The 21823-nt window shown below is 42.7% G+C and overlaps 1 protein-coding gene across 2 annotated transcripts; it reads right to left on the bottom strand.

Moving 5' to 3' along the window:
* Positions 1 to 190: 190 nt before the first annotated feature.
* LOC146176669 (uncharacterized) lies at positions 191 to 20088 on the bottom strand. 2 transcript variants are annotated; one of them, XM_084582915.1, is made up of 4 exons: positions 19949 to 20088; positions 17891 to 18849; positions 2106 to 2411; positions 191 to 326 (listed from the first exon to the last, which is right to left on the bottom strand). In XM_084582915.1, the coding sequence occupies exons 2-4, from the start codon at positions 17943 to 17945 to the stop codon at positions 232 to 234; spliced, it is 456 nt and encodes a 151-aa protein (XP_084439041.1). In that variant the 5' UTR covers positions 17946 to 18849; positions 19949 to 20088; the 3' UTR covers positions 191 to 231. The 2 variants fall into 2 exon arrangements, with proteins under 2 accessions (XP_084439041.1, XP_084439040.1); XM_084582914.1 differs by lacking the exon at positions 191 to 326 and having other exon boundaries at positions 349 to 2411.
* Between the last annotated feature and the right edge of the window lie 1735 nt (positions 20089 to 21823).

The raw sequence follows: 21823 nt of genomic DNA, 5'->3' as shown, positions 1-21823 counted from the left end.
ATGCATGACAATTTCTAGCGGCAGCACAGGGGCCTCTTTTTTTGTGCGCATAGTCTCTGTGCTGATTGCTGCTGTCCTCAGGCGCTCTGACATTTGTCAAAACTCACCAAGGAATTGGGGAACACTCAAGCAGTAGCCACTACAACATGTCACAAATCGAAACTGAAAAAATGGGCCTTTCCCCGGCTTGCCTTGGTAGTGTGGAAAGGGTGAGGAGCATGGATGTCGCCATCACATTGGCATTTCACTATATTCATATAGTGGGGTGACTGTAACTAATGTAATTCCAGAAGTCGCTACTGCCATCGCTTCATCATAAAGTTCACCTATGAACGTTGTGCGAAACAAAGAAAAAAAAAGGACATAAGACACACCATTGCATAAAATGCAGAACTAAAATTTTGTTAGAGAAAACATGTTTTATACACTGGAAAATAAGGTACTACATTTTCCTGTACGGTCAGCACTTTTGAGTGATTATAGTTTAATTTCATTTACAAATACCATGCGAGTTCTGAAATATTTTTCCCTCTCATCAGACATTGGATCTGATATTTAAAGACATTGTTTCTAATATTCCTATTAGAAAAATTCTACACTCGCACACCCTTCGACATTATGCAAAATGCACACAAGAGATTGCAGCTAAAGAGAAAACCAACGTTCATCAAGATTTTCACCTTATCCGAAAGCAGAATAAGCACTGCTACCAAAAAACCAATTTCCTTTAGAGTAACGCACGTCATTCCGAAGAGGTATTTTGGCTACTGGGCAGAGGAAGGAAACACAAACATGACACTAGACTAGAACAGAAAGAACAAAAACAAGATCATCACTAAGGCCTGGCACTGAGAAATACTCCCCACACAGAAAATCAAGTGGCTGCCTTATGGTGCACAGTTTTTAATACTGACATTTATATCAAGCCAGAAATGCTGCTTTCGCACAATGAGAAAGTGCTATAGAAGGCAAGGCCATAGCATTTCTCACGCTCACACCCCAGGTATCAGCATATTCATTCACATCAAAGCACAGAGTTCAAAGGCGATGACTAAATAATTATCTACAGGCTAGCACATCTCAAAGTTAAATGAAGCAATTATGATAGAGACCTGATTACACAGGTACAAAGGCAGACTGATCAAGGACCATACTGTGGCTAATGAGATTTTCGCCAACATATGATGAGGCGAGATAGCCAATTTCTGCAAGCCATTCTCAGGAAACAAAGCCTGTGGCCACTGGAAACCTGGTGGCAGTGGAAAAGAACTGTGAGAATACTTTGCAGTTGCAGGATCAGATAATCAGATAATCATACGCAACTAGCTGGAGATCTTTCTTATGAAAATGGCAACAGTGCAAGTGGTCGCATCCCTTGAAACAATGAAATCGTGGGATCCAAACCTGACACCAACAACAAGTGTTCTGTACTGTCCATTTTATTATTTGCACAATTACACAATAACATTCATAAATAACATAAATACATAAATACCATAAACTGAAACAAATGGGACGGAGAAACGATAAGAGAGAGATGAAAGGCATTTGAGAGTGTTTTTTCATTAAGCAACAAGACTTGTTCAGTAAATAGCCATTTAGTTACCGAACGGCAACTTCAGAACCATGTTATCCCCAACCACTGATATAGTAAAGACCCTGGTATAGTAAAGATGTTTGCCGGTCCCAGTGACTTTATATAAAGGGGTTCTACTGAATACTGATTTTCACATAAACAGACAGATAGAAAGCAATTAGGAGAAAGTTAGTGATAATAAAATATTAGTTAAAATGCCCAAAATAAGAACACAGGTTTAAAAAAATTTCTTTGGCAGATAAGGTACATCACTCATTGCTCCAAAATTGTCCAGCAACCCGCAAACTTGCCAAAATGCTACCAAAACTGCATCGACTTCATAGGACAGTTGGTTACTTCAGGTGATTTTTCTTCTCATGGCAATGTTGGTTTCTTTTGTATGCAAATGTCGCAGAGCAAAAACGACATGCAAATGGTTTCTTCTGCTTATGGCTTCGTAAATGATTATTCAAGTCCGTGCTGGTCACAAAGGCCATTGGACAAAGGTTGCAGCCGTGGGGCTTCTCACCAGTGTGGTAGCGAATGTGCACAGCCAAGTACTCTGCTGTGGTAAACTTCTTGGTGCAGTGGGGACACTGGTATGGTCTCTCGCCTGTGTGAATGTGAAGGTGACGTTCTAGGTTAGCTTTCTGTACAAAAGCCTTGGTGCACTGGCTGCACTGAAAGGGGCGCTCTCCGGAGTGTGTCGCCTGGTGGTGCTTGAAGTGGCTGTGAATGTCTGTGGCATACCCACACTCAGGGCACAAGAACCGCCCTTTTCTTCCTGATGGTTTCTCTTGAAATGAGCTGCTCCGGCTGTCAATCATCACTGCGCCTGCATGATAAAAGCATAAAATGATGACTATCACATAATTTACAATGGGCCCACCTTGCAGGAAAGTCTAATGAATGATAAGGATTTTCCAGGGGCAGTTCCTTATGTTATTGGCACAGATGGTGGGAGACATGGGCCTTGCGATAAAAGATGATCTGACTTATTGTTAACATGTTTCAAATGCAAGATAGAAAGACTAGGTATTAAGAAACGCTAAAAACCCCGATGCAGTTCAAAAAAATAGCACTAACAATGAATTACACACTGTCTTTAGCACCTTCAACTCAAAGAAGTATAATACCCATGAAGCATATCAGTGAGCATTACTTTTATAGGTGAAAGGGTCCCACGGCACACCAGGAACCAATCTACATTCTACAAATAAACCTGATTGACAATTTCAGCATAGCAAGACAAGATATGTAAATGCAGTTTCACTCAACACCAGCTGCAATGTTAAAAAAAGCACAGCAATATTGCTCAACACAAAATTATTGAACAGAATAGCTAAATGGGCGAGTTGTTGATACCTGGTTGAAAATAAAACAATGCGTTTCTATTCTTTCGTCTGTGTGTTTGGCGCTGTGTTATTTTCAAAAATTATTAATTTTACTCTGCCTTGAACACTTCAATCTAGGTAAGCATACCTAAAAAAACGAAGCATAACAAATAATGTTCACATGCACGCCAAGAGGGAAGGGTGTGAGAATAATGGTGGTGGTGGTGGTGGTGGTGGTGGTGGTGGTGAAACACTTTATTTCCGTACAAGACAAAAAATTATGTATATATATATATATTTCTGATGAATGAAAAACTCTATTGAGCTACAGATGCCATTAAGAGTGCATGCTCTTCTAATGCTATATATACCTTGCTTGTAATTAATTTCTGCATGTGTGTAATCATAAAATACACCAAGCATGAGCAGACGTAACGAACTGAGAACTAACCAGAAAAGTAGTCTGTGAGAACTGTGTTAGCACCTTTAAATACAAAAGCACCTGGTACCACTATTATATATACATATATATATATATAATTACAATTGCATGAGCAGTGACCAGTTACATTTGTTGTGGGTATAGGCAAGACAGACATCACTGTATCACAAAAAACTCAACCATCCTGCATTTCCCATTATACTAGCACATCCAACCCCCTTTGTTGGCAATGGCTATATTACCTGCCACAAAAACAGGCAAAATGTTCGAGGAATGAGAGAATAAAATGGCATAGAACTTACTGCTAGAAAAGTTACATAGAAGCATGAATATATAGATATGTGCAAAAGCCTGTCAATAGATATTGTAAACTGCAAAGGAATAAAGGGAGAGGAAACGTTGACACAGTGTGCAAAAATGCAATCCACATAACAGGTGATGCGGAAGAAACTCTTCAACCAGCTGCCCTTCAGTTGTGAGGGAAGGTGAGCAGTAATGCCTCTTTAAAGTAAATCGTGAGTAGTGATGAACCTGCAAAAAGAAAAGTAAAATACATAAGGGCAATTTCAATGCTTGCCCAGGAACCTGTACTGGGAATCAACTCTTATGATGCAGAAGGATATATACACACGTAATTACTTGTAATTACTTGAAATAGAGGTTTTTACATTGAAAATGTTTTTCCTGAGCCAATATTACAGTTGTGGAAATATTAAAAAAAAGAATGTTAGTTATTCAATTTGTATTTGAAAATTACCAAACAGACTGAAAATATTTGAATTCATAGCAGTTTCCCTGCACTGCACACTTCACCGCAATGTTTGACCACGTGGGCTGTGCAGTAAGACATCTTGGAAACATGAGGCCATTTTTAAACTGGGGCCTTCCTTACAGTGTGCTAAAAGAAAACACCTGACCGAACTAGAAAAAAAAATTTCTACTTTGCTTTCATCTCATATGCAGACATTTGTCATGCAGTTGTTTGTCAGATAAAATTATTGTGGTGTAAATGGTTCTTGGCACTGTTTTCTAGCCCATTCGATAATTTGAGAAATCTGTTAATTCAGACGTCATTGCTAGTCCCTTGAATGCTGAATTAATGAGAGTTTATCGCATTCAGCGTTAAGTTTGGTATATAAGATACACCTTCTCTTATTTAAAGGTTTTCAACAAAAAATTTGGTATACCAGACAGACATCAATTTATCCAGGTTGGAGCAATAGGACTTGACTATACATGCTCGCGCGACCATCGCAAAATGCTCTGTGCCAGAAAAAAAAATTATGTGCTAATGAGAGGAAGAAAAGAAGCAATGCTCATACATGAAAGTACTGTCATATAGTAAAAGTAGTTACACTTTATTATTACTGAAATCAATTAAAGGCTTCATCTTCAGACATGCTATCAAAAATACTTCTATGGGGTACTCTGGCTCACTAAACTGCAATAAGGCGAAAGCATCTATAGCGCGTTGGTCCGAAACCCTCGACTACGGATACTCTTTCTGTTTCCACTCCCACCATCGCGATGATTGGTGTAAGCTACCAGCCAATATATAAAACCCCGCTTTAACCGAGCTGTATGAACGTGCCTGCATGGCCTAGGGATAACCTGAATGCAAGGGTTTTGGCAGGCTGATTGTGATATCCCCCCTCCCATATGAAAGGAGAGGCCCGAGCTGGCAGCTTATGCCAAACAATGTCAGAAAGCCCTACCTCCAGTTAGTGCTCGAACATGTCAGCTGCCAGCTACCACCTCGCACGTAACGAAAGCGTTACGGACAGACACAATCCATGAGCATGGGCCTTTAAAGGCTATCGCCTTAAATATGCATGACAATTTCTAGCAGCAACACAGGGGTTGCTTTTTTGTGCTCATAGTCTCAGTGCTGATTGCTGCTGTCCTTGGGCTCTCTGACATTTGTCAAAACTCGCCAAGGAATTGGGGAACACTCAAGCAGTAGCCACTACAACATGTCACAAATCGAAACTGAAAAAATGGGTCTTTCCCCGGCTTGCCTTGGTAGTGTGGAAAGGGTGAGGAGCATGGATGTCGCCAACATATTGGCATTTCACTATATTCATATAGTGAGGCGACCGTAGCTATTGTAATTCCAGAACTCGCAATCGTTTCATGATAAAGCTCAGCTATGAACGTTGTGCGAAACAAGGAAAAAAAAAACAAGACTTAAGATGCACCATGGTATAGAATGCACTACTAAAATTTTGTTAAAAAAAACACATTTTATACACCGGAATAAAGGGTACTGAATTTTCCTGTACGGTCAGCACTGTTGCGTGTTGCACAATTATAGTTTAAATTCATTTACAAATACCATGCGAGTTCTGAAATATTTTTTTCTCTCATCAGATATTCAACATTGGATTTGATATTTAAAGGCATAGTTTCTGATATTCGTATTAGAACAATTCAACATTCGCACACCCCTTGACATTATGCAAAATGCACACAAGAGACTGCAGCTAAAGAGAAAACCGAAGGTCGTCAAGATTTTCACCTTATCCAAAAGCAGAACAAGCACTGCTACCAAAAAACCAATTTCCTTTGGAGTGACTTATACTTGTCACTGAGGAGAGTTATTTTGGCTACTGGGCAGAGGAAGGAAACACAAATATGACACCAAATAAGAACAGAAAGAACAAAAACAAGATCATCACTAAGGCCTGGCACTGAGAAATGCCCCCCCACACTGAACGGTGCACAGTTCCTAATACTGACATTTATATCAAGCCACAAATGCTGCTTTCACACTATGAGAAAGTACAGTAGAAAGCAAGGTGATAGCATTTCTCACACCCCAGGTATGAACATATTCATTTACATCAAAGCACAGAGTTCACAAGCGTTGACTTAAAACTTATCTACAGGCCAGCACATCTGATGGAGACCTGATTACAGAGGCACAAAGGCAGACTAATCAAGGACCATACTGTGACCAACATATGATAAGGTGAGATAACCAATTTCTGCAAGCCATTCTCAGGAAAGAAAGCCTGCACCCTCTGGAAACCTGGTGGCATTGGAAAAGAACTGTGAAAATACTTTGCAGTTACTGGATTGGATAATCAGATAATCACGCGCAACTGGCTGGGCATCTTTCTTACGAAAATGGCAACAGTAAAATTGGTTGCATCCCTTGGAACAATGAAATTGTGGTATCCAAACCTGCTACCAGCAGCAAGTGCTCTGCACTGTCCATTTTGTAATTTGCATAATTAGTCACATATATAAACACCAAAAAAAAAAAAAAAAAAGAAAGAAAGAAAGAACCGGTTTGTTTGACGTCATCAGCTGCTGACTCCCTTTATATGTATTTCGTAAAGGGCTGCTCAATTTCCCTACATTTGTTAGCAAATTATCCAGATGAGGTCTTTGAAAATGGTAAAAGTGATGTCTTACACAGATTAAGAGGATTTCCACATAGCTCCCACCCTCTCTGTTAGATCTTTACGTTCCACGTGACACTCGTGGTAACCCAGGACATTCCACATATTGTGTTATGAATGAGTGTGGCACCAACAAACTCTGTGAACAATAGGTTACACACAACACAAATCCTTAAGAAAAAAGGATACTCGGCAGCTGTCGTCATATATGGATTAATCAGCAGAGCAACGGAGATGAAATTCGAAGGTCCTGGGTTCAGATTCCACCAGCTGAGTGTCTGATGTTATTTGACTTTTGTCAACCCCAAAAAAGGGCACCCTATGCTATCCTTGGCATCATGGCTATTGATTCGCAATATCAGCATCTCATTCCCTCATTCTCCCTACATTTGTTAATATATGTGGGTGGGTGAGAGTTCTCGACAGAGGGGTCTTGAAATAAAGTATCACCTAATTCAAAGCTTATATCCATCTCTCATTAACATGACAATAGACAAGAAGCTTACCTGACAAAAAAAGACAGCTGCCAGCGTAGCGTGGAACTCAAGAGACTTCTGATCCGCGTACAAGAAGAGAGTGAGAAGTTTGGGCTTAAACTGAACATTAAAAAGACAAAGATCATGGCGACTTGCCCTATAAAGTCCTGGAGCATCAATGGACAAGAAGTGCAAGCTGTGACAGATTTTCTGTTCTTGGGCTCCAAGATTACCTCGGAAGGAGACTGCAGCCATGAAATTAGGAGACGACTGCTTCTGGGAAAGAGAGCAATGGTTAGCCTTGACCGCCTAGTAAAGAGCAGAGACATTAGTCTGCCAACCAAGATCCGTATAACTCGTGCTATGGTCTTCCCAGTAGTGATGTATGGATGCGAGAGTTGGACTGTGAAAAAGGCTGACCGCCGAAGAATTGACGCGTTTGAATTGTGGTGCTGGCGAAGACTCTTGAGAGTTCCTTGGACTGCCAGAAGAGCAAATCAGTCGATATTGTCGACCATAAACCCTGACTGCTCATTGGAGGGTCAAATTTTAAAGTTAAAGCTCAGCTACTTTGGTCATCTGATAAGAAGAGAGGAGTCGCTGGAGAAAGATTTGATGTTGGGAAAGGTTGAGGGTCGCCGGAGAAGGGGTAGGCAGCGAACGCGTTGGTTAGATGGCATCCTCGAGGCACTGCAGATGAAGTTATGTGATGTTAGGAAGATAGTGAGAGACCGGAAAGCGTGGCGTGACATGGTCCATAGGGTCACGAAGAGTCGGACACAACTGAACGACTAAACTGAACTGCCAGCGTAGCCAAGTAAAAGATTAGAAATCCTGCGGCAATGCGCGCCTTCCAATCCGTCCAATTGGAAGAGATAAAGTGCAGCAACATCGCATAAGATCGTAAGGATATCCGAAAGAATCACTTTACAGGGGAAATCACAAACTCACCAACTGGACAACCCCAACCATACTCTCCAGAGCCATCCACTTCAGAACTGCGTCACTGATATGACAGATACGTAAACGTAACTGTGCACAAGAAACAGTAACCGCAGCTCCACATTTTAAAAGAAGCCTGCCCACATCATTGGCAACTATGCCTCAGAACAAATTTTAGTTTCTTCAGGTTATGGAACCATGATATGCAATTATGATTGCTTCTTTCTCTAATACACAGTCCAGCAAACAAGACTCACAGGTAACAATACGAGCCAGTTGGGAAGACTTACAAGCCATACTCAATGAAAGTGATCTGTGAAGACACACAAAATACAGTTTTATCCTCAAGCAGACCAACCAACCTAGTGCTATGTTAGATGCACACACTCAACTTTGTTTTGCATGCCCCCCCTTGTAAAGTAGAGCGCTAAGCCTCCTCTCTGGAGCAGTGCCCTTCCAAGATATTTAGAACCAACTGCTACCTTGAGTTCCACGTGTTACCAACAGCACAGATGGTTTCGGAGGCCCACCCCTACTAGAATCAAACAGGCATAAAATCAATGGCATTAGTACTGAAACACTTGGTCACCAGACCATTCATGAAATTTAGCGAAATGTGTATTCCACAATATAGTGCCCAGAAAGAACCAGTCACTTCTCTGAACTATGAATTAGCAGCATTTTCCGTTTTAGCGTAAGTGACCCCCTTCGTGACAAAGTATGCAGCTGCAATACCCAAAAACCACAAGGCACAGCTAAATTGTCATGAATAGGGTTCAAGAATAAACTGGAAGGACAGCACTTGTAATAGGAAAGGTAAAAGAGAAATATATAAGAAAAAAGTTCATCACATAAGAGGCTGGTAAAAAAAGCACCATGCACAACAAAAGAAAGCTTTTTTTCTGAAGTTGAGAGGAATGCCTTTTAATGCATAAGCTGCTGGCTTATCTCCTGGAAGAGAGTTATACTACAGTGAGGATGCTCTCACTTGAGGATTATAGGTCTACTCGGTTTGACTGCACTTTCTGCACCAGTTCTGGCAGGATCTAAGGGGGTCCCCAGAGCAAGGAGCGCTAGTTCAGCTAGTTCAGGCTCAGTTCAGGTGCAGCGCGACACTAGCGCCGCTTGCACTGCACGCTTGCTGCACTCGCTGCACTTGCCAACTGACCAGTTCAGAGGCTTGATGAACTCGTGCTGAACTCGGCCTGCGCCTTTGCAAAAGAAATAGCAAAGGTGCAGGGTTCACGCACTGCACTGGAAAAACGATTACGAAGGTGCTGCACTCAATGAACTTAGTGCAGCTAGGTCCACCAAATCGAGTAAAGCTTATACTAATCGCATTTGTGCTGGCTGCTGCACTAAGCAAGGATCAAAGACAACTCAGCTAGAAAATTTCCGCTAAGAAAGTGAGGTTACGTGTCAAGATGACAAGCCACAAAAAGATTAGAATAAAAAGGCACAGTTAGAAATGTAACAGGCAAAAAACTGAAAGAAATTTTGAACAACTCCATGTCTTCTTATCACAAGTGCTCCTGAAACAAGTACAAGCAGCAAGCAGTGTTTAGCACACTTCATCTCTTCTCCAGCCTCATTTCAAATCAAAGTGAATACACCATGAAGCACATCTGAGAGCAAAAATCTTATTGTAGTAAGAGTGAAAGTTGGGCGAGTTGAATCTAGTTCATATTGATGGTAGTGCAAAAAACAAGGACCAAGGAGTAGAAGGACAGAACACAAGCAAGCCACGGAATAAATACCCATCTCATGAGACTAAAAACAGAAGAGAACAAATTTGACACAGCATCAAGAAAAGTGCAGGACACGATACAGCTGGTGGGGGTGCTTATTAACTGAGATAAGGTGCAGAAGCAAAGAACTGCATAGTCAATAGCAAACAGTAATTAACAAAAAGAAGGAATCAGAGGAAGAGATTAGTTCCATTTGTGGTCTAGATATGCCGGTTCTTTTTGTGTTAAAGAAATCGACGGTGTGCTTATGCACGTATTCCTTTGTCTTGAATTGTAAAAAGTGTCTGTGATTTAACTCTGAGGTCATTCGCTATGGTTTGATAATATTTTCACTTGCTCATAAAGGGGCTTACATTTTTGCACACCGGCCTACATTTCGGCTTAACATCCCTTTTGCTCTAGATTGCCTCAGGGCTTCCCAGACAGCCCAAAGACATTGTTATGATCGTCACCATTGAGATGTGCGCTATCCGCCTGGCTCCCTCATCCATCTTTGGCTCCCAGCCCGTCGAGTGGGCCTATGCGGGAAACACCTGCCTCGTTACATGGATCCCTACCGCATCTTGCAGCAACTTAGTGATGTGACCAACAAGATCACACCCTTGCCTCTCATGCCAGGCTACAAACTGTCCACATCCCTCGTCATAAACCCTACTATTCCCGCTCCTCGGTTTAGCAAGCACCGAGACCGTGCTTGTACCTCAGGGGGTAGCATTACAGTGTGTAGCCGATATGTAGGAAGACGACAAGAATGTTTTGGTGCCGTGTAGAACGACGACACTGAAGCTGTTAAGTTGGTGAGCACAGATGTTCCGGAGGTGCACTTGACTTCGAGGTAAGACTCTTACCACCCGAGAATGCCACGTAACAATATTTCACCACAACCCAATATACATCAGACTGAAGAAGCAAGCGCTTACTCCTTTCTTTTACAAAAACCATACTCTCCTCCTTCACTTTCCAATAAATGCTTCTGCGTTTCCCCTCCCTCCCTTCTTTGTCCAGGTGAATCACTCCCCTCCAGATTTCCTTCTCACCCCTAGTTTGAGCTGTGCCTCTCTTCTCACCATAAATTTCTGTCTTTATCATATTCACCGTTCTGCTTCTTCTCATAGCAGCACCTTGTGATTGCACAATATTCAGCACTTGTCATAGCCTCCTCCTTCCAAGGTAGCCACCCTCAAGGTTCCACTCACGTGGCACGTGCTTCCGTTCTCGCCATGCTACCCACTGCCTCTCCCACACTGTCTGTCTCTCCCATAAATGTAGGTAGGGAATTCGACCTCCCCCTTTGGCCACCTTCCAGCCATAGTAAATGACAGGTGGCTGGTGGTGCTTCACACTGCTACATGGCACAGCTGCCAGGTGGCTGCTATGACGACAAAAGGTCGCAAGCGACCAAGCTGAATCTGTGCCAAAAGGTGGCCTAGGCAACTTGAAATAGGATAGGCCACCCACGGCACCCATCCATGGTATGATTTAGAGATTTGGTTGATGGCAAATCAACTTAGTTTGAATCTTGATACAACTACCTACATCATATTTAGACCAATAAACACCACTCTTCAATGTAGTATAGTAATTAAATATAACAGCAACGTTATAAAGCAAGTTACAAATCACAAGTTTCTAGGCGTTTGGGTCAATGAAAACCTTTCATGGAATACGCACATTCTAAATTTAGTAAAATACTTGAGCAGAATTGCAGGATGTCTTTACAGAATTTCTAATTTGGTACCCGTTTGGTAAAGATTTCAATTTATTATGCTCTTTTTTTATTCCAAACTAGCATACTGTATTCTCATATGGGGAACCACTACTTCTACAAACATTAATAAGTTGCTTGTTCTCTAAAAAAAAAAAGCCCTTCGAGCTATTGAAGGTTATTACGGTATACCGCGCGACTTGCGTACAGAACACTTGTTTAAAAAATATGCCACTTTACCGCTAATCAGATTTACTACTTTCGTCTTCTGCAGTACATTCACCATAATAAGCTGTATACTACTCTACCTGATAGATCTACAGTAATGTATGATCTGCGAACACGAAAAAAACTTGTACCTATTACTCGAACGAACTATGGAAAACAGAAATTAACTTTTCAGGTGCCATCTCTTATCAACAACACAATACCAAAGGTGGAATTTTTATTGGCACCTAGGGTAATTAAAACGAATGTAAAACAATAATTAAATGAATATCCCCTATAGTTTCATGGATGTTAGTCACTGTAGTTTTCTCATATGCAATCTTTTTTGCGTAAATCTTTTTTGCTATAAAATTTATGTTATTGAGTTGATTTGAATATCTGTTGATTTGAATATCTGATGAATACTGCATGTATATATCGTATGTAAGAGTTGCATAATGCTTTTTTTATATTTTATATACACTAGAGGTGTGTGCTGTTGTCTGCTGTTGTCTGTTTTGGGAGCCAAGGTCCAGTCAGGCTTGTCGCCTTTTGCCTTGGCTTTCCCTTTCTTGTAGAAAGAAAAAAATAAACTCCAACTCTGAAACCACAAGGATATGTACCTTTTCAACACATTTCAGAAGGTGCCAGTAGCTTCGGCTGCCATTCGGCATTTCCTCAGCCCCAAGTTTAGAAAAGCATCCCGATTCCTGAAGGGTAGTGGCTGATTGCCTATGTCTCTATGATTCTTTCCTGAGCAAAAAAGCGTTACTCGCAAATTGAAAAAGAGGCTTTCGTGGTCCCACTTAGTTGGAAAAATTTTACTATTTTGTTTACAGTTGACAGTTCAAGCAGAAACTGACCATAAGCCTCTCACTGTAATCGCACAGAAAAGTGTGGGGGATATGCCACCCAGTTTGCAGCATTGTTTTTTTTTATATTGCTAATGAGGAATGACTTTCATCTATAGTATATCCCTGCAAAGAAGTTGGTGGTGCCAGCCTTACAGTCCAGAGCCCTATCCATGAGCAAGGCCGGCAATATTGAGCTGGCGGATGTGGAGGTGCATGCAGTCAAGCTACACTTTGTCGATGACGCCTGGTTCGTGAAACTGCTGAAAACCCTGAAACTGCAGAAGTGGTATGTTGCTTCCAAGGTCTCTAATTCCTTGGGCCTTACAGCCCCTTTGCTGGTAAGCTGACAGAGGTTGCCGGTGTACTGTTTAAAGGAACAAAACTAGTCATTCCCCATACCACGCAAAAAAAAAAATGCTAGAAGAAGGCCTGGGCTAGAGGACCGGTCTTCTCGCCATGCCTCTCTACTGGCATTGCAACATTTATTCACAATTGTCACATCTGCCAACAATTTTCCTATCAGCAGCCAAAGGAGCCCCTGCTAATGCAAGAAGTTCCATGACTGCCCTGTGCAAAGGTACGAGTTAATCTGTTTGAGTATGGTATTACATAAGGGGTGGGTACGTGTACGAAGGTTATATACAAAATAAACATAAGGAGTGGGTACACGTATGAAGATTATATATGTCTTAATATCACATCTTCTGTAATACCCCAAAACTGGGTGTCTTTAAGGCAATAAAGTGATGTGATGATAATGTGATACGGTGGCAATTCCTATGTAATAGCATACGATGCATTCTCTAATTTTCTTGAGGTGGAGAGACTTCGAGATACCACAGCGCAAACTGTCATAGCAGCGTTGGATAGGATGTTTACTTGACAAGGCACACCCCTGGAAGTCAGCAGTGACAACAGCCCACATTTTATGTGAAGGGAATTCTGACAATTTGCCGCAAAATATGACTTTCAGCATTTAACCCCCATTCCCTATTTTCCCTGCTCTAATGACCTAGAAGAGAAAGGGGTGCAAATTGTAAAATGCATTCTAGACAAGACATCAGTAGATTGCCTTACAGAGTCACAGGTCTGCACCCTTGGAAGACTGTCGGTGTTCAAGCGTTCATGGGCCAGAGGCTGGGGTCCAGACTTAGCATCGTATATCCCTGCTCAACCGGTCAAACACAAGCAGGACTGCTGCAGAGGAAGGCATCTGCAGCCACTGCAAACTGCTGACATGGTACAGCCGAGGGAGAAGAACAATAGGCCTGGAAGAAGTGGCTCCACCAACATCGCTGGTGATAACCGAAGATGGGTATGAGTTATGACGCAACAGGGTGCACCTCTCCCTATGAGAGATACCTTTGTGAATAAGGAAGACCGCAAGGAGGCTGACCTGGATGCCTCTGAACCTGAATCTATGGCCGAGGCCAAAGTTCCAGACCATGTATAGAATCAGTCTACCCCACCTGATACCCAATCTTCTCCCGGCGAAGACACAAGGAGACAGCCAAGTGCTAGTATATGTGAAGCCATTCAGTTAGGAAGAACTGTTCGACCTGGGGTGGGCCTCACTTATGATAAATATTTTCAACAGTTAACTGAATAGTTTTTTTGGGTTCTTTGCTTTAAAAGAGTAGCTTCAAAGGAAGGATAGTGGATAGTTAACTAATTTTGAAGAAGTTGAGCCAGCAACTAGGGTACAAGACGAATGCCACCAAGGAGATGTACGCAATGGGTGCCAAATAATCTGAGCTTTCACACTGCACACCAGTTTTGTGTGGAGGACTTGCTGATATGTAACCAATGCTCAAATGCTTTTGCAAGCTCAAAAGTCACCCTTCTTATGCACGAGAAACAGTTTAGCTTTTTTCTAGGCAGCTGGCACAATTCCTCAAAATATTTCGTTTATGTTTGCCTAAGGCAGCACGCACTGAACTAGTGCATCCACTCCCATGCTAGTTGAAATCCTTTGAAGAGAAAAACTTACTCAAGGCAAAAAGTAAACCTTTATAACAAAATTAGGCTGCAAACTATTTCAAAAAGGCATTATTCACTGTTATATTTTCAAATTTGAAGGAACATGAGAAATAGAACTTTTCCACTGCTTATAGATTTGTATATGATGCAGCTATCACTCCCTGCAGTCTAGCGAGCATTGAATTTCTGCTACCTAATACCCCTGTCACACGGTCATCTTCAAAGACGATTGACTCGACAGCCAGTCATGGTATCAGAGGCTTGTTCTATGCGTAAACCACAAATAGGGTGCACTGCATCCATGGCTATTCAGGTGTGGAAGGGGTTGCTTTTGTGACTTTTGTGACGTCAACATCATGCTTTCAGTTTTGCTTAAAAAACTAAAATCTTTCTATAAATGCCAAATAATATCACTGTAACCTTTTCTTAGTAACTGCAGGTGTCTAGTTGTTATCAAAGGACAACTTTGTTTTTCTTTATTTTTTTCAAACGCATTAGCGTTCGTATGTCTGCAGTTTACATTGGCGTTCAAACGCCTGTGGTTTTCATTCTGTTTGCTTTTCCCAGTGGTGCAGGTTACAGTGGTAGAAAGTAGAAAAATAATGCACCCTAAAAAAGAGCGATGCTATTTTTAAATTATTATGCACCATAGTATTTTACCGCTTAAATTAAAGATATAAGATAATAACGCTTGTTCAAGTTTTTGTATCGTACACATGCTGTGCATGAGAGTGTGCGTGGCGCTCCTCAGATCAATGCTAGCAACCTTGCGCAACATTCAAAACCTTCGAGGTCTCAATAGAGTTCTGACCTGTTCGACTGACTCGATAGACTATAGACTTAATGGCAATTGAAAACGCCCGTGTGGCAGCGTCTGAAGGCCTGGTTCGAGGCCTGGTTCGGAATGGTTCGAGGGCCTTCGAAATACATGTGTGACAGCGGTATAATAATAGTTGCACTAAACTATCAAGCTCACCCTAGCAACCCCTTCCACACCTGAATAGCCATGGATGCAGTGCACCCTATTTGTGGTTTACGCATAGAACAAGCCTCTGATACCATGACTGGTTCTTGCTCCATTACATACAGGCTTGGACAAAGACTACCAAAGCTGTACAATGCAAGCATAAAAGCAGGTAAAGGTCTCTCATATAAAACACAAGAATGCATGCCTGCATTACAAGAGCTTATGGATGAAATCTAGTATGAACAAAGACTGATCCAAGTATTGTTTTGTGTCCATTAAGAGGAGGTAAACCAAGTATTTCCAAGAAAGAAGGAATAACACAATGAAGCCCACAACACAGCTTGGGCATGGTCAAAAAGATTAAAACTCCTGTGGTCACTTTTGTTCTATACGAAGGATTGCATGAGCTTAGTAATAATAGCAAGCTGTTAGCATAGTTCCAAGAGGAGTGCAGTGCAAATGATCCTGGCAAAGGAATAAGGGCAGATGTGCTCCATTGTGGCTACCTAGCCAGCATGTTTCCAATCACTATATATGCAATTTCACAGATTATGACTTGCAAGCGATAACAATCTAATGGGGGCGAGTTCTTTTAAAGCTGCATTTTCCTGCAAACATTGTACCACAACAGTGTTAGTACATCCACGGAAAAAAAAATTGTCTGTAGGTGCGGACATCAGCGTCGACAGTCTGAAGCGTCACAGGCTCGGAAAAATTATGTGCATGCGTCAGACAGAGGGCAGTTTGCAAGTGGCAAAGAGTGGGACCTTAGCATTCCTGTTTGAAGCCTTGCCGGAAAAAGCTTGCGCGCCTCCGAGATGCGGCACGATGTGCTCTTTTAAGGCCGCAAGACTGCGATGACCACAGTGACCTTGAAACTTTCCCCGAAAAAAAATGTCAAGGCGTACAGGTCATCTTATGCGGTAGAGGTCACCTGCAAGGAAACTGCTAGTGTAGATTAAATAATTTAAGAACGATCCTTGATGTATCTCTCATTTCTTTACATATTTGATGACATGATCACACAGTATGCTCTAACAAAGTAATGCTCTCGCATATATGCTGCGTGAATCACATTGATTTCAGTGAAATGTGTCAATCTTCTCAAAGAAACCTCAAAAACCATTGGAAACAAAATAATTAAACACAGTGTTACAGTGTTAGATATGGCCAAAAGCTAGAGGCAGCTCTGCACTTGGCATGCACACTGGGTGCATGTTCCTCTGAATGGCAGATTTGCTAGATAGAATGAAAGGGCTCCTAGACTTCACTGGTAAAGAAACTGCAAGAATTAAACCTCAGTGATGAGCTTAGCTTTCAACCAGGCACCCACAGAGGCCCCAGTAGAATGCGGTAAAATGATACTCCAAACCAAATACCAAAGGTGTTTTTATGCTGGAATCTAAAAATCCCATAGCTGGGTCTGAAAATTGCTCTTTCTCTCTATTCTTGAAGTGCTTGGAAATTGAAGAATTAAAAAGGAAATTAGACAAGGATGGAATTTTTGTTTTACTACCCCATAAACATAGAAAGATTTCCTATCCCTAAATTTCACTCAAGATATCAAAACTGGTGATATGAACCAAAAAGATTATTCGCAAAAACGCATTTTGTTGAGCAAACAGCTAGCTCATGATACGGGTGCAATATGTACCATTACGGCCATCCTTTATCTTGCCTCTATCTTAGCGGCGTCCGAACGGAGCAAAACGCACTGACGGCCCCAGTCCTTGAAACAATGGCGCGCCATACCGATACCTCCTCATTTTGGCACAAACATATCGGTTAAGGCTACATTTAAGAAGGTACAGGCGGTTTCATAGAAAGTAAACATTTCGAAATATTGATTACTGTACCCCAGTAACGTCCGATGGCTCAAGCCATCAGACAGCGAAAAGGACACGCGAACCGGTACCTAATAATGTGTCCCCAAATAATACGAATATGAATCCTGCAATCAGCTAGGTCGCGCGAGCAGATGACACGTGCTGTTGCGGGCGAATGTCAGCACAGCTCCCTCCGCTGTTCTCACTTAATTTATTCGCGACACAATGTTCGTGCGCTTCGTGCACGGACACGACGAGCCCGTGCACGAGAAACAGTATGATAGTATAAAGGCTAGAACATTCTGTAAGGCGCCTATATTGCAACTGTTCAAAACGAACCGTTCACAATTCTGCCTCGGGAATTGAACTCGAAAGTATACTCATTTTGTAAACACCGCGACAAAGATAACCTCTGTTACAGCTGACCGTTTTTACAGCCTTCGGCGTTGTCCTCGTTATTGGTGCTTGACATTACAACCATAGTACAACAAAGGGGCGCTCCTTTCGTGGCTTCAAAATAGCTGCCGAGCCGTCCACTGCAGTCCACGTGCGCTCGCACGCACTGACAAAAACGAGCACTTCCCGGCGTTGCTGCTTCAACCGTGCATAACCGTGCCCATGTACTCACGCTAAAGTTTACCCATGCTTTTGCTTGAAATGCAGCATATCGCTAAACAAGAACCAAGAACTATGAATTGCCTACTTGAATCATAGAGAAAGAGATTGGTAACGAGCGGACACTCCCATAGGGCCCAGCGGCCCATTTGACTGTAGTGCACCAAGCGGCCGGCGGCAACTACATCCGGTCTTGCTGAAGGGCGCGCGATTTGAATGTTAGCCATGCGCTGCGCCCTTCCCTGCCCTTTTGGCACATTATTTTGGTTTTAAATGGTCTGCTAGTGTTTCTATTTATTTTCAGCATGCATAACAACAGGAAAAATAGATTCCCAGTTCTCTAAACTGCCCATCAACGCAGCTGCGCCACAGCCTTTGCAAAACAGTAGTGCAGAAACGACGCCAAGTGCTTCGTGAAATGAATTTATTTTGCTGCATATAAAACACGAGATGCAACAGATGTAGACGGATGCATTGACAATACTTGACACACATTAAGCCATGTGCACAATACAGAAAAAAATACACAAGGTGAGAAATAGTACTTAGGTAGAGACAAAAAATAGCATAACTGATTTCCGAATTATTGCAAATGATATGTAACAAAACAGGCATTATACATAAACTACACAGTCCCAGTCGCAGCTACCTCAGCAAGGGTAACTTGTATTGTCCAGGGCAGAGAGGAGTACTGACGCTTGAGGAAAGGCCACACCATTCCCTCGTCGCATCTGCCGTGCTTCGGTTACAGTCAGTGGGTCCATGCAGTGCTGTTGGAAAAGGAATGAATATGATGCAGAAGGTTGCAATGAAATGTAAGGCCACTGCACCGCGCACACATCTGTGCATGTGGGTGGGTACTGAAAACTTGGTGAGCAGCAGTTATGGTCCAGAAAAGAAAAGCTGTCATTAGTAAAATTGATACAAAAGCTACTCTTGCAACGTAGAGGTCAGGAAATGCAGGCTAACCGAACCTATCTGAAAATACATTTCTACAGAGCGTGAAATAACAGCCACTAAACTAACAATATTCTTCAAGAGCACTGAACAGCAGAGGCAATGAAGCTTGCCGCATAATAAAACATTTTTCACTTTAACGTTGTCCTGTTAAATGTAACGCGGCACCACGCCAAACTAGCCGTTCGCAAAACCGCGGCCTGGCCTCACCGCGGCCGGCGAGCACGCCATGTTGGCTTGCCTTTCATACGCGACTTTGTGAAGCGCAGACCACCGCGCTGAGCTAAACTGCCCGAAATGCCTCGCAGTTTTACAAGAATGCAACATTTCTCACCTTGCGGTTGCCCTGTTAAACGCGACACCACGCAAAACTAGCCGTTCGCAAATCCTCGCGCCATGTCACATGTCATCGCGGCCGGCGAGCCATATTGGCGAGCGCCTTCCTGTTGGCTGCCCTTCATGTGCGACTTTGTGAAGCGCAGACCGCCGTACTGAGCTAAACTGCCTGAAATACTGCGTAGTTTGACAAGAAAGTCAAGAATGAAACGTTTCTCACTTTACCGTTGCTCTGCTAAACGCGACACTTAGCAAAACTAGCCGTTCGGCAAACTGCGTCACCATGGCCGCACCGGCCGGCGAACACGCCATTTTGGCGCAACGGCGTGCCTTGATGCCTTCACATGCCACTTTGTCAAGCGTTACGAGCTAAACTGTTCGAAATGAAGCTGTTTCCCGAGAACACAACATATTACACCTCGCCGTGGTTGGGAACCGCCAGAGTTACGGCGTAACGAACTGCGCCTGAACAGCTGACGCGCCTGTTCACGAGCTGCGAAACTTATTGGCACCGGCCGGCATGGTCAGCGCAAACTGCTTGAAATGCAGCGTAGTTAAGCAAAAAACGTTGCTCACCTCGCCGTCGTTTCAAACCGCTGTCGTTCCGCGCAGCAGCCCACGAGAGGTCTGTGCCGCACAAGCGCGGCGAGGCGCGAGCACACAGCTTCCTTCGACAACTTCTTGTCGTCTGCTAGTGCTCCGGCGGGCTACGGGGCTACCGCTGCAGCGAGTGCCGTCGCGCGCGCGTCCGCGCATGCGCACATTGGTGCCGCCATCCATCAATCGGCGGCAGCGCAAAAAGTCGCGCGTCACTTCCTGGGGCCAGTTTTCGCCGAGTGACCGCTCTTTACCAATCTCTTTCTCTATGCTTGAATCAGGTTATAGTGTTCTAGAATTGAGAAGTGTGCCGTCTGCCGCCGGCGAGCTGGTCGTTTCAGCGATGACAGGAGAGAGGGCGCTGTGTGCAGGAGGAGCGCAGTGAACGCGGAGCAGACAGCTGGGTGAACCGCCTTCGTCACCGCTAGTTCAATCGGACTCCGAAGGCGCGTAGCAATAAATTGTGTTGCTTTAGCTCCCACACGCTTGTCTAAATGTATTAAAACGGTTATGTTCATGAACAAAACTAGTTCCCTATAAAATAAGCGGCCGTCGTCAGGGAACGGCAATACAAATACAGGCAATGTACGATACAGATTGCCGACGAACTGACAAGCAACGACAAGATATATTTCCTGAACGTATTGGGTGCTTTATTTCTCGAACGCTAGCGGGAGGTTCAATGACGAATGTCTAACGTATTTGTATGAACATGTAATTTTTTAATATTGGATGCACCGGTTTATGCGGGCTAGACTGAAGTCTTCCATCGACGCTCGCACGTACTGAAAACGCAGTGAATGGTGTTTTAGGCTAGGCTAGCGTACTTTTTGCGCCACATGTAAATAGAGGTATGCGAAGATTGCTTGAATTCAGAAATTATGCCAGCGCTTACTGATGACTTTATTTAAATGTGGGCGAATACATATGAACTGGCAGTTCTACTCAAAGCGAAATGAATGAATGAGAGCACATAGCAATGAACTAAACCACATAATGGACGACGTGAAAAAAAAAAAATCGCGACTTAGTGCAAGAATATGGTACAAACGTATAAAACTGTACAGAACTATATGAGAATATTATGAACTGTACTAGGCCGTGAATAAATTAGGCTGCTAAATTTGAAAACACACAAGAGAAAGGCAGAATATGGTTAAAATCCTCAAACACGAGTACTTGCACCTCCTCTGATTTAGATGCTTTACCTGCTCTGCTTTAGAGGTCTGCTCTTGGTTTAGCGACTTGGCATAAAAACGCAATCGCATGAGGACGTAGAACTTCACTATGTTAAGTGTCATTTCTTTGTCATGAGTAGGGCAACCAAACTTGGAAACCTCTGCGCCTTGCAAAAAGAAAGCAAATTTACACATGCTATTTGCGTTAATCTTTCTTGAACTAAAAAAAAAAAAAAAAAAAACCGTGAAAGACTCTTCCAGCGTGTGCACGAGCTTTGCAAGCTCCGAGGACAGATAGAGAAGACCTCCGTGGTCGAAGTTTGAGATAAATTGATTTTCTTCTTTTTGTGCCGCGTACGATTTACTTGAAATAAGATAAGCGGAGATTTTGACTTCTTCATGAACTTTTTAGCGACATATCCTGCAATATAAGCTATGAGACGGCTAGAACTGTGCCTATGTGACGTATTTGTGGTCATCTGAAGGAAGGGAATTCAAAGTAGCTTCGACGTCCTCGAGCCTTCTCTCGTCAACCAAACGGTCAAGCTCACCAATAGGATTTGAAAGAAGCTGAGTAGGTCTCTCGCTTGTACGGCTAATTCCAAGTAAGGCATTTACAATTTCAGCATTACAATTTCCTGTCTTTGGGGGCTTCAGTAAGTTGTAAAATGCCAGG

Source organism: Amblyomma maculatum, chromosome 10, assembly GCF_055883805.1.
Source record: "Amblyomma maculatum isolate TAMU_Amacu chromosome 10, ASM5588380v1, whole genome shotgun sequence".
Lineage (NCBI taxonomy): Eukaryota > Metazoa > Arthropoda > Arachnida > Ixodida > Ixodidae > Amblyomma > Amblyomma maculatum.
The sequence above is the reverse complement of the archived record's forward strand: the minus strand, read 5'-3'. Positions and strand labels throughout refer to the sequence as shown.

What these genes read in the sequence shown, in the direction of transcription:
- LOC146176669 (XM_084582914.1), bottom strand. Translation starts at nt 17,945, where the DNA reads ATGGTTGTAATGTCAAGCACCAATAACGAGGACAACGCCGAAGGCTGT. An exon ending in CGCCGAAGGCTGTAAAAACG is followed by an intron (nt 2,412 to 17,890) that starts GTCAGCTGTAAC and finishes TTTATCATGCAG; the next exon opens with GCGCAGTGATGATTGACAGC.